General features: G+C 45.6%; 1 protein-coding gene across 2 annotated transcripts in view; it reads left to right on the top strand.

Annotated features, from left to right (window-relative positions):
- The window catches only part of SUSD5 (sushi domain containing 5), a 38,625-nt gene that overhangs the window by 23,789 nt on the left and 1,150 nt on the right, over positions 1-13,686 (top strand). For both annotated transcript variants that reach the window (XM_060247534.1, XM_060247535.1), the window contains exon 4: positions 7,509-7,697. In XM_060247534.1, coding sequence (XP_060103517.1) covers positions 7,509-7,697 — 189 coding nt within the window. The remainder of the gene's footprint in view (positions 1-7,508; positions 7,698-13,686) is intronic.

Here is a 13,686-nt window from a genome sequence, read left to right as displayed (position 1 = left end):
GGAAAGTGGCTCTGGCTAGAGGGGGGTTTGAGGGAGAGGCCCCAAAACTGCAGGGCAGCTTCAGGGGACTCCCCAGCATGAAACCCCCCTGGCCCAAAAAGACTGCACCCATCAGTGGGCACCCCAAAAGGAACACTGCTCCCAATGGTGAGAAAAAAACAATTAGAGCCACTTCCTCACTGTAATTGTCGTGGGAAAAGTGGCTCTGGGGAGCAGGAGGTTTTGAGGAGAGCCCCCCAAACTGCTGTGCCGCTTCAGGGCACTGTCCCACACAAAACCCACAAGGCAAAAAATAAAAATAAAAATTGGACCAGGGGTTCCAATTCCTAGGGCACCCAAAACCAAACCTAACTTCACACCAGAGAATCTCTATAGGACCCAAATGCACTACATCCCTCTATCTACTCTATGAACCCTGCAGGCCTGGAACCAATATAAACCCAGTTGCCAATGTCACTGCCACACAAAACACAATCTGCTCAAGGTCTGCTCTGCAGACCTGGCTGCAGCAAACCCAGATGCCAGCTCTCCAGCCCTGCCCCAAACAACACGGGGAGAGCTGGCCAAGCACAACAAGCCTGCTGGTTCTGGGTCTCTCACCCAGGTGCCAGCTTCCCTGCCACAGAACACACAATCTACAGATGCCAGCTCTCCAGCCCTGCCCCAAACAACACAGGGAGAGCTGGCCAAGCACAACAAACCTGCTGGTTCTGGGTCTCTTACCCAGGTGCCAGCTTCCCTGCCACAGAACACACAGTCTACAGATGCCAGCTCTCCAGCCCTGCCCCAAACAACACGGGGAGAGCTGGCCAAGCACAACAAGCCTGCTGGTTCTGGGTCTCTCACCCAGGTGCCAGCTTCCCTGCCATAAAACACACAATCTATAGATGCCAGCTCTCCAGCCCTGCCCCAAACAACACGGGGAGAGCTGGCCAAGCACAACAAGCCTTCTGGTTCTGGGTCTCTCACCCATGTGCCAGCTTCCCTGCCACAGAACACACAATCTACAGATGCCAGCTCTCCAGCCCTGCCCCAAACAACACAAGAGTTTTGGTGGGCCACACCTAGCTCCACATCATTCTGTATCTGACACAAAGCAAGAAGCATTTAGACTTACCTTGAGTGATGGATGGTTGGCTGGTCCAGGCTCTTTTGCGTTACCCAGGGTGCACCACGAGGAGGTGAGCCAGAATTGCACCCCAAATGAGGAAGATCACTGCAAGGGCCTCAGATTGTGTGAGAGGAAGGCAACCATTCCTTCTCTCTCAGCTCAGCAGTAACACACTAGCATCACTGTCCCATTAGAGGGACCTCAGCATTGGCATGGCTGCTGGCTGCCTGTCATCATCACTGGCACCTGCCTCTTTCTTCCTCCTGCCCCTGAAAAAAAACCTGGGTTATCCGGGCTTGGCCTGTGGGTGCTGTTGGTTACAGTTGGGGGCTGCAATGGCCCTTTCAGTATTATTAGGCATGTGTAGATGGGGACTGGGGAAATTTGGATCGCTTTGCAGTTCTTAAACCAACATTCACTTTTGGTTTGGAGATGGATGAGAGGGGGGGGGATGCACTGCCAATCAATTTGTGAGTTGAGTTTTTGGGCTGTCTTTGGACTCCAGTCTATTTTTAGTGGGAGAGCATTTTACAACCACTTTCCAAGCGCGGGCCAAGAAAGGATGCAGGCACAAGTAGGTGCTCACTTCATTCACTCTCAAAGTCTACTTTCGGGGAGCTGAACAGAGGCAAGTTGACCTTCAGGAAGACCAACTGCTCAACTGTCCAGGGTTGCAGGCGATTGCGATGTGGGCAGACAATGTCGCCCATATGCGAAAAGATGCGCTCGCTCTGCACGCTCGTTGGTGGGCATGAGAGGAACGCCTTGGCCACGGTGGAGAGGGTCGGCCAGACCCCCTCCTTCATGACCCAGTAGTCCAAAGGAGACATTTTCTGCGACTCGATGGGCTCCGAAAGATAGTCCCTCACCATCACAGCACTCATCTCCGCTCTCAGGGGCCTACCGCCGCTCCTAAAGGGGCCAATGAGCCACCGATGAGTGTCATCTCAGGACTCTTCGTGGCGTGAGTCTGGCGAGAAACACTACCTAGCCGGGGAGATTGGGGATGAACAGCAGTGGAAGTGGCAGATGAACTGCTTCCACCCCCCTCCTCCTCAGTTACTGGCACTGGGCCCTCCCTGACTCTGCAACGCTCGACCTTCTGGGAGACTTTGTCTCGCCAGCGATCGAGCTCGTTGGCTCTCTCGGCGACTGTGTCCTTAAGGCGCGGGTCTAACATGGTCGCCATCAGGGAGTCAGGGAGAGATACCCCTTGAATGCATGTTGGGAGCTCCAGATATCTGAGGTGAAATGAACAGTCCCCCCGGCAGCAAAGGACAAATGCTTTTTCACAACAGATCTGGTCGGCCTGAAAACAGCTGGCACAATGGTCCTGCTAAGGGTGGTTCTAGCAGGAACTTTGTACCAGGGCGCCAGGTACTCGAGCAACCCTAGCACGCTAGGATTCTCGACCACTGAAAATGGGAGCCCATGGGTGACCGATCTGGCAAGGTTCCAGGCGATCACCTTCCTGTCGTACCTGATTCCCCCTCTTGGCACACTGGTGCCACCCCTACCAAACGTCTCAGGCAGAGATGACTGGCGTTCCTGTACTCCCACGAAACGCTCCTGGAGAGCTCCGGAGGTAGTCGCGATGGGACTGACCTCCTAGCTGGGTGATGTTGGCCGCTTGTGCACCGCAGCACCAGCCTGCTTCTCCCCCTTAAGATGCACCGCCGGGTGGTACTTCCGCAGGTGGTTCCGCATCCCCCCCGGAGTCAGGTGGGCAGGGTCCCGCCCACAACTGATCCGGGCGCTGCACAGCTGGCACTGCACATAGCATGGATCATCCATAAGTTGGAAATACTTCCAGACTTTGGAGGTGTACGGATACCCAAGCTGACTGGCAGCTTTGGTGTCCGGAGCCACCTCCTGTGAGGTGCTCGGGGCAGACACATCGTGTCTCGGGGTGGCAGGAGGGGCTGGCCACCGGGGGGAAGTGGGCGGAGATGGAGGCACCTTGTGTGTCTCCATCTCTTCCCCCTCCACCCCATGCGGCCTCCCCTCCTGGCCATCCCCTGAAGGACTGCTGGTGCCCGAAGGAACTGAAGAAGGGGGCTGGTCCTCCTCAACCAGCTTCTCCTTCAGCTCCTGCACGACACTCTGCACCCTCCGTGGGGTGATCATTTTGGATAGAAAACTGTCCCCAAAGCTCATCTCCAAGGAGGGCTGCTCTTGCTGCCCCTCCTCCGGCTGCTGAGGCCGAGCGACATCAGCTGGAGGAGAGACTGCCCAAGCAGCAGACCCCTGCTCAGTGCCAGTACCTAATGGCACCTCTGCTGGGGGCGCCCCACCAGCAGCCTCAATGAAGGGCCCAAGGCGGGTGTTCTTCTTCATCACACTCTGGCCAGAGGTCGGAGTGCTGGTAGGCGGCTGTGGAGTGGCCCTACGCACAGGTGGGGGGGAGACCTGGGTCCTCCCCCTCCCCTCCACCCCTCTAGCCTCCTTGGCCTTGCCTCCAGGGCCCCTCTTCTGCTGCCTGTCACTCATGTCACCCTTAGCCAGTCTCACACAACCTGAACTGAGAGTGGGTTTTTTTTTACAAACCTAACTCACTGCACTGTACCCTGAACCAACAGGTGCCCTGACTTCTTTTTAAAAACCCTCCCACCAAAACTTGTTTGTTTTTTTATTTGGTCCCTAACCTGTCCTTCTTTGGGTTGGGGTAGCAGTGATCTGTTAAAGTTTAGGAGACTAGGTGATCCTGCCTCTACCTGGCTACAGTTTTTAAAAGGCTACCTTGAGATGAAGGCAATCCTTGATATATCCTCCTAGTGAAATTTCTCCTAACTAGATCCTGGGACAAACCAGATTTCCTTGCAAACTAGAAATCAGGTGTCCCCTAACTTAAGAGAAGCTGTGGTTTACCCTATGGAAATCTAAGGATGCACCAGCTTTCAGTGGCTGAAAGCAAGATGCACTGCAACCCTAGTCTCTTTAAAAGGGAGCCTGATGTGGCCTAGTAGTCACGCTGCCTTTTATGAGAAACCTAAAATCTTTTTAAATCACCCCTATCTGGCCTAGTTGAATTTTGAAAGAAGATAAAGCCCTAAACTGGATTAATTTTTTTAAATTTTAAAAAACACTATCCCTAAAAACACCCTTATTAGTGGGTCAGCCTATTTAGTGGCCCTAGGCAAACCGAAAGCAGCCTCAGACTCCAAAAACAACTCTATAAAAACCCCACCCCACACAGCCCACACACCAACCCTCTCACACCAACCAGAGGTAACTTAAAAAAACCAAAACGTGACAGAAAGAAACTTAACTTTGAACCCCCCTTTTCAACAATAAGAAACCTCAGGCCAAATCAGTCAACAACACCCCCCCCCCCACAAAACCAGAACAAGAGGATGCAAAACCTGCAACAATAGATCCAAACAGAAGGCCAACAAACTCAACTGTTAAAAAGTGGCCTTTTAAACAATGAAAATTAGGCCAAACAGCCCCCCCCCCAAGAACCAGAAACAGAAGAGAAAAGGAAAAACAGCAACACAACACAGACAGCAGCAACAAATCAAACACAGAAGCCTTTTAAAACAGTAAAAAACTTAACTTTTAACAATACAGGAACTTTACCATCCCCTCCCCCCCAAAAAAACCTTCACCCTAACCCCAAGAAATCCAAGCCACCCAAATCAAGAAAAGTAAAAGAACACTGCATTTTTAAAAGTCCTCTCACTAAAGTAAGGTACGGGCAAATTGGGTTAAGGTAACTCGCTCAAGGTTGACTCAGCCTTCCATCCTTCCAAGGTCAGTAAATGAGTACTCAGCTTGCTGGGGGGAAAGTATAGATGACTGGGGAAGGCAATGGCAAACCACCCCATAAAAAGTCTGCCGTGAAAATGTTGTGAAAGCAACGTCACTCCAGAGTCAGAAATGAAAACCCCCTGCTTGCACAGTGGACTATCTTTACCTTTTTTGGAATTATATGGGCTACATCCTGACAGTGACAATTGTTCATTGTGGATTCACTCCTGGTGCAGATCTGAGTTGCTGAGAGGGCTTTTTAGTTTTTAATTAACAATTTGCACCGCAATCCAACATTTTCCAACTCTAGGTCTATTGAAATTGAGGATAGACAGGTGCTGAGGTCAGAGTGGCATTTCACTCTCTCATGGATTTTAGTTTCATTACCGCCCCCCCCACACACACACAAATAAATTCCCCTCTACTGATAGTCTGAGCTTTCCTTGTTGTTCTCCATTTGAGTCATTCTAGATTGTGTAAAGAAGCAAGCCTCCGTTCTGCAAATAGATTATAATTTATTACTGTTGCAGAAAATATACCCAACATTTTTAATAGTTAGGCATGAACAGAAATCACATTTTGCTAGACAAAACCTCTGGCACAAATTCCTCATCAAAAATGATGGATTAGGTAGCTTAATATTTTCTTTGATAAGAAAAAGAGAAAGAAAGAAGGAAGGACTGACAGACAGACAAGCTCATCAGTACAAACAAACCCCAACAGCAGGCAGAAGTGAACATTTGTCTTGAATAACTTTTGGGCTCTTTGGTTGTAAGACTATTCCATTTCTTCTAAAACTTTTAATTTCTTCAGCATTGTGTCTGTCTTTCTTCCCCTCTCTCAGCCTTTAATTTAGCTGACATTGAATTTCCAAGTACCTGGTGATGTCATCTAAACTAATGAATGAAGCTATTCCAACCAGCCGTACATTTCTGAGTGATACAGATATTCTGATGTCAGTGGTTTACTGGCTGTACTTCAACTGTTTGGGTTAAAACTGTGTTTCTTGTACTTCAGGTTTTTATTTCCATTAGCATCTATTACTCTCCCAACTCCACAAAAACTCTCTCTCTCATCAATTTGGGGAGGGGGGGTTTAAAATTGTGTAGATCTATCCCCACTTTTAATGATAGGATTACCCAACCACAAAACTCAGAGTTCCCTCAGAAAGTCAGTCTCTTGGCTGACTTTCACAGAGCCTATCTGGCAGATGTTTCAGGGTAGTCCACAATGCCCACAAGTCATTTTAGTATATACATATATGGTAGAAATATGAGTGCCATTTTAGACTACCACACAATTTCATAGAATTCCGCAGCAGTTAATCTCTCGCTCTCATACTTAACTGTGTGTGAGTTGTTCAGCTTCTGATGTGCAGCGTTTTCTTCTCCACGTTACACTGCACACACAAATTATGCAAGCAAGGAATAAAGCATGCAAACAGAACTTGGTTTTTGTAATTTTTCTCTGAGTTCCAAAATCTGTTTGGTTTTTCATGCAGGAGCAAAGAAAAGGCAAGTTTACATGCTAGCCAGAAGAATCAGGTCCATGGCAAGCTCCATGGACACCTACCAAACAGCTGGCCAGTGCCGTCATCTTTGAGCCAAGCTAAAGTTGACAGTACTAGTCTCTTGTTCAGGTTGAGGGAAAGTAGAAGGGGACTCAGTTCCTTCCTCTTACTCCCCCACAGGTGATTACTACTCTCATATCTGATTGCACTGATTATCTGTTAGGAGATGTGTGCATAGAACCAAACCACAAGGAACACAACTGCAGCTCTGAATGCAGGACCTGAAGATGTGAGAATTTCTTTGCCACATATTAACATTATTCCTTTATATTCACACATTCATGTGACTCCTGCATTAACAAAAAGCTGCACATATGCAATGTATGGACTGATATATTGAGCCCCTGGTATCTCAAAGGACATCCTGAAGTGAGTCAGAACCTTGAATGACCATCCACATTCATTTCCTGCCAGAGATCAGCTACAGCTTCAGAGGACAGTTTGGGTTTTATGGCTGGGTAACAGTGGAAATTATGAAGTTAAATAGTGGAGATGATGTTGGCTGGGAAGGCTCCTTGTTGGTCTTAAAAGGACAGATCATCCTGTTTAGGATGGAAGATGCTTCTTGTTTCTAGATCCAGTGAAGACCCTAGGTATGCTTTTGGACCCAGCCTTACAGTTTGAGATGCAGGCTGAAGCAGTTGATCTGAGTGCCTTTTTATCAATGACTTCTTGTTCTTGAACAGTCACCTCTTCCAGTCCCATCTGACTTGACCATGCTGATCCATGCCAGTGTAATCTTGAGGATGGCCGGATGGGCAACTCTAACCCACTCTAAAGTGAGGCAGCTTTTAAAGATAACTCAGAAGCTTCATGTAATTAATATATCATTTGTGCTTGTGACACATTTTGAGCAACATGTTACCTTTTATGCCTATTGGTTTCCCTTTTTCTGGTGAGGATTTTGGGGTAAAGGCAGGCTGAAACTTTTAATAAACAAATAATGCATAAAGACCGCTTAATTAACAGGTTAATTTTCTGTTATCACATCATCTGAGACTCCATATTACAACTCTACAGCTTAACTAGGCTTTTGTAACACCAGACAGCTTATTTCCTGACTTTCCCATCTCTCAGGTCGACCATGTGGAGATCCTCCATCATTTCCTCACACAGTTCTCCATGGTCACACTGGGTTTGAAATGGGAGATGAACTACACTATGCCTGTGCCCAAGGATATGTCATGAGCAACAAAGACACTGCTTTCACTCTGCTTTGTCACACCTGTGGAGAATGGTTTGGTCAAGTCCAGGCCTGTGTCAAAGGTAAGACTATTGAAGCATATATCTTAGTGCCTTGGATTATTCTTTAGTGATCCAGAATGTCTCTTTACATATTTACCATATATACAAACATTTTCCTTCTTGTATGTTCAATAACTCTTCTTGTCTGTTCAGTTCTTTTTTTGAAAACCCTCACAGCCCTCAATATGTACACATAACCATATGGCCTATAATCATGCTATTGATGTACAAACCAAAGAGTCAAGGCTGAACCAAAAAAAACTTTGGCCAAACTTCCCCCAAAATAGTATCTGAACAAATTACCTATATCCATATTAACTGATATTAACTAATGTCTGAACTCCTTTCTGCCAAGAAGGAAACTGACTGACTTAGTCAATCTCTCTCTCTCAGCCTAAACTAATTAATAGGATTTTTGTGAAGGTAAAATGGGGAGGAAGCCTATGTATAATGCCCTGAGTTTCTTGGAGGAAGGGAGGGATTAAAAACAGATTATTTATTTTATTTTATTCCATTTCTATCCTGCTCTTCCCAGGAATAGGCTCAGGGTGGGTTACAATATTGGTTTACAACAATAAATCAATCATTTAAAACTATGAAACTTTAACCCATAGCAAGATGGTGTTTAGAACTATTTAAGCTATTTCCATTGTGTCCCAGTGGTGATCAATTAAAAGATGGTACGTGCAAAAAAATTGTTCCAGCTACTTGCTGTTAATAAAATTTGAACTAAGACAATCGATAAGGCATAAACAATCACCTTATACAGAATCAGGCCATTTATCCCAGTGCTGCCTACTCCACAGGATATAACTATTGGTGTCTCAGGCGGGGATCTCTCCCAGCCCTACTGTATTCCTTCTAATGGGACAAACCAGGAATTGAACCAGGGCAGGGACCTTGTAAAGCATGTGCTCCACCAGGGACCTACAGTGCCTTCCTGTTCATCAGTGGCCTGTTGCAGTCCTCAGCACACAGAAATCATACCTAAGAGGATCTTTAAACATTTGAAGGTTGTGCTGACATTGGTGCTCTGCCTTCCTTAAGGACTGGATAGCAACAGGAGGGACAAAGGCCTGCTGCTTTAAGACATCACTACAAGCTTAATTCTTATGAGGACAGTTTAATATAATCCTATGTAGCTGTAAAGATTGTTATTGAAATTTAGGCCATACCTAAGCCGATATTGCAGAAGCAACAGAATAATATTGATATGAGGAACAGCAGAGCTGGTGTCAACATAACTTGAGGTGGGACAATTAGGGTTGCCAATCCCCAGGTGTGGGCAGAGGATCCCCTAGTTTGGAGCCCCCCCCCCGCTTCAGGGTTATCGGAAAGCAGGGGGAGGGGAGGAAAATGTCTTTTGGGCACTCTATTATACCCTATGAGGATCAATGGAGAATTGATCTGTGGATATCTAGGGCTCTAGGGCGGCTGTTGTTTGTGTTAGAGGCACCAACCTTTCAGCATAGTATCCAGTGCCTCTCCTCAAAACACTTCCAAAGTTTCAAAAAAGATTGGACCAGGGGGTCCAATTCTATGAGCCCCAGAAGAAGGTGCCCCTATCCTTCATTATTTCCAAATGGAAGGAAGGAGTTTAAAGTGTGATTGCCAGAACTCCCTTTGGAGTTCATTCGTGCTTGTCACACCTATGCTCTTGGCTCCACCCTCAAAGTCTCCTGGCTCCACCATCAAAGTCCTCAGATATTTCTTGAGTTGGACCTGGCAACCCTAGGGACAACTACTGAGGCCGCCCACCCAGCCCAGGGAGATGAGGGCCAGGATCATGGAGGGTGCCAACAGTGTGCTATTATTATGCCACTTCCAAGGAAAACCTGAAAGTGATCATTTCTCTCTAGGAATTACCAGAAACTCTATGGTAAAACTATAGAGTTTCTGCCAGTTCCTTGAGTATCATGACATAAATACTAGTTCTCTCCAGAAGTGAAATCAGGCTGTTCTGCCAATGGCAGAATTCATTTTTGTCGTGCCAGCTGATGGAGCAGCAGCAGGAAGCAGGGGTTTCCAGTGCCATAGCAGGAGACCTGGCAACACTAGCCTGCCCACATGCCATTCCCCTGTTGGCAGGCACAACTTTCCCCTGCTGTCTTGCGACCCCTGCCACCACTTGCAGTCCTAACTACCCGTTCTGCCCAGCATGAGTACAGGAAGGGGGCAGGGTGTGATGTTTGAGGCTGGGAGCTTAGGCAGTAGGAGGATTCACAAGCAAGGACATGAGTGGGTAGTAAGTAAAGGAAGGGTATATCCCATACATGAGCATGGCAGCAGGCAGGGAAGGAGACAAGCCCCTGAAAATACTAATTTCCAATGTTTGATGAAAAGAGAAATATATGGAAGATGAGCACAAATAAGGGATGTTCCTAAAATGAGGTGTGAATTGCACTAGTACTTCACAGTATGTTCAAGTGCATATTATGCAAAACAACAACAGTTGGCACAAATTTAGCTTGCAAGTAGTTGACAGATCTGTAGTGGACTACATACCCTATGTTTTGTGAAATTATTCTCTGGTGTTTTCAGTGCTCACAGATTCTCTAAGTGCTTGTGTTTATCACACTGCAAAAATAAATAAATAAAAATCCTCTCTAGTTGCTTGGACACTGTGTTATTTCCAGAGTGCTGTCTCTCAAGCCAAATGCCTCATGCATCACTATCTGTGAAGGATGAATACAGGTTCTTGGAGTGGCTTCTTGATAAACAAGAGGGAATATAGGACTTTTCTATATTAGGCAGCAGCAGAACACCTCTGTCAGAAGGATGACATAAAAAGGGAGCACAAAAAGTTCAGAGAATTGAAGTAATTGGAATTGTGCTATGGTTTCCTAAAGTTAACCATTCTTTCTTTGCCCTTGGGTAATTCAGAATTCTGGCAAAACAATACATCATTGCCCAGATACTTGAAACAGTACATTTGATACAAAGGATGACAGGATGACAAAATAACTTACCTGGGGCACAAGAAAGATATGCAGCAGAGTTGTTTCACAGACTCAGAACCATTTGGTCTCCCTGCAGTGGTTCTCTGGCAGACATGTCAACTAATTATTGACTGTTTTAGATACAAGGAATCTCTATCCAGTCGCCCCTCCCCCTCAGGGTTGCAGACCTTCAGGTGAGCCCAGATAGAGTTGCCAACTCTGTCTTGGGAGATTCCTAGAGACTTGGAGCCTGAAGAAGGCAGAATTTGGAGGGGGGGAGCTCAGTGGAGTTATGATTCCATAGAGTCTACGCTCCAAAGCTGCCGTTTGCTCCAGAAGACTTGATCTCTGGAGTCTGGAGATAATTTGTAATTCCAGGAGATCTCCAGGCCCCACCTGAAGGTTGGCAAACCTAGGCCCAGAGTTCTCTCAGATTTACCATTTATTTACACACTACAGATATAAGTTCCCTGGGAGACAATGGCAGCTTTGGAGGGAGGACTTTATGGAACTGTATCCTTGCTGAACTCCCCCTCCCTTCCTTATCTCTGCCCTCACCAGGCTCCATGCACCCCCAATCTGAGGAGGTCCCACCCCATCCTAGTATAAAAATCAATGTTATATTATTTGTAAGAAAGAAAGACTGCTGATTCTATTGGGTTATATCCCTGATTGAATATGGTTGAAATAGTTCTATCCTCAAGATTTTTTTAAAGTAATCCCAAAATGATTTTGAGAGGGACAAGCCTTTAGAGTCACTCAGAAAGTCTGGGGCCTGGGCTTTAACATCTTCCTCAGCTCCCCAGAACAAATGACTTGTTAAGGAGGGCTGAGTAAGCCACTCCTGGCTTAGAGGGTGGCCTAATAGCCCTTTTGACTGCATTTATGTGATTATGAAAGCAATTTTTAGTCCTATTTCCTGTCCTTTACTCTGCAAGTCTGTGGCTTCAAAAATAGTAGGCCAGATCCTCAAATCAGTGTAGTTTTTGGCCTCAGTGGAGCCAAACCAACATATGCCAGCTAAGAACTGACCTTATAAAGCCACATCCTGATACCAACAGTTATTTCTAAGAAAAGTAAAAATAACTTTACCAAAACGGTACAGTGAATAGACTTTCAGACATAATAATAATTTTCATAAGAGTTCCTTCGCATTTGTCTCCCTGCCTATTACTGTGCATAGTGCTGTTCAATAGCTAAAGTCTGGGACTAAGAGAGTATTTTAGAATTTCCTTGTCAACATTGCAGTGTTTTTTCTGAGAAGTATCAGACCTCTAAGAAGTTATTTCTGGCAGAACTTTCTGTCTTCTTTAGGGGAAAAAAATGAGGGTAGGCATGACACAACCAAGACAGGTAAAACAGAACAAGCCTCACAGAGTTCAGAATGGAATGAAAATGTGCATTTAGCTGAAAATGTTTTCTTTGTTTCAAAATATAAGAACTGTGGAAAGTTTCTTAAATTATTTCAGGTTAACATGCAGAAAAGACTACTGAAACAATCCTGTTCTGAGTTATTCCAATCTATAACCACTGCTGCAAAACCCATTATAAATTCTGTTCCCAAAAGTGTGATATGCTGCAACTGGAATAGCTATCATATTTTTATTCTTCCAAGCTGCTAACAGCGGCTTCCATTTTATCCTCACAACAGCCCTGTGAGGTAGTTTAGGCTGAAGGAGAGAGAAGTTTAGGCTGAAGGTGAGTTTCCTGCCTGAATGAGGGTTTGAGTTTGGGTTGCCAATCCCCAGTTGGGGGCAGGGGATTCCCTGATTTGGAGGCCCTTCCTCCTCTTCAAGGTTATCAGAAAGCAGGGGGGAAGGAAATGTCCACTGAGCACTCCATTATTCCCTATTGATAGGGTATAATGGATAATCAGTCCATGGGTATCTGGAGCTGGGAGGGTGCTGTTTTTTGAGGTAGAGGCACCATATCTGCATAGCATCTGGAACCTATGTTTCAAAAAGATTAGACCAGAGAGTCCAATTCTATGACTCCCAAAAGAAGGTACCCCAATCCTCCATTATTTCCAGTGGAAGGAAGGCATTTAAAAAGAACCATGGTCCCTTTAAATGTGATGGCCAGAACTCCCTTTGGAGTTCAGCCATGCTTGTCACAACCTTCCTCATGGCTCCACACCCAAAGTTCCCAGATGTTTCCAGGGTTGGATCTGGCAACCCTAGTTTGAGTCCAGGGATCACCTAGTCTGTCTACAACATCTGCTTTCTGAAACATATTATTGGAGTATATAAAGAGAATTATGCAAGATTTCTTTTTATGTGGTGTTTGTCTATAACACTATGGCGTGTTGACATGGTTGTGTAATAGTCTAATATTACATAATATATGTGTGAGAATTTAGTGTATTTGTTATATCTTGCTGCTGTTTCAGCAGTTGCTTCATGGCAATTTTACTACTGGTGTAGAACTGTAAGGCCAGAGAGACCGACTGCTTTCGGTTTCAGCCAATTTGCTATAGGTTACAGAAGTAGGCGATGCTGTCAATCTATGGGAATGTTTATATAGATTCTTTTCATTCAAGGGATAGCCCAGGCATCGCATTCCATATTTCATTGCTGTTTGCTATCTGATGGGTAAATGTTTAAAGGAGCCAAAGTACAAGCAGCTCAACCACCATACTAATATTTTTTTTCTTTGTGGGATAATGCGAGTGGTGAAGAGGAACAAGCTTTCCAGCCAAGATCTCTAACAGAAAAAGTGTTCGGTCCCTTTTCTCTCCTGTCACTGTTCTCAGTGAAGAAATAATTGGTGGAGGCAGTGAACTGCATGGCGTAAAAGTGAAACATCTTGTGTTATATAATTATTTTGTTAGTGCAAGTGTAGCTTACCTTTCCTCTAAGGATCTCAGGATAGTACACATAGTTCTTCCCTCTCCATTTTGTTGACACAACAACTCTGTAAGGAAGGTTAGGATGATAGAGAACTACTGGCCCAGATTCTGTAGGTCTCATGGCAAACAGGCATCTGAATCCTTGTTAATATTCCTTGCATGCCTTTGATATTCCTCTTTGATATTCCTTGCATGTCTTTTATTTTTGTCAAATTATTATGTT

The sequence above is a fragment of the Heteronotia binoei genome, chromosome 10 (assembly GCF_032191835.1).
Source record: "Heteronotia binoei isolate CCM8104 ecotype False Entrance Well chromosome 10, APGP_CSIRO_Hbin_v1, whole genome shotgun sequence".
Classification (NCBI taxonomy): domain Eukaryota; kingdom Metazoa; phylum Chordata; class Lepidosauria; order Squamata; family Gekkonidae; genus Heteronotia; species Heteronotia binoei.
This window is presented reverse-complemented; position numbering and strand designations above follow the sequence as displayed.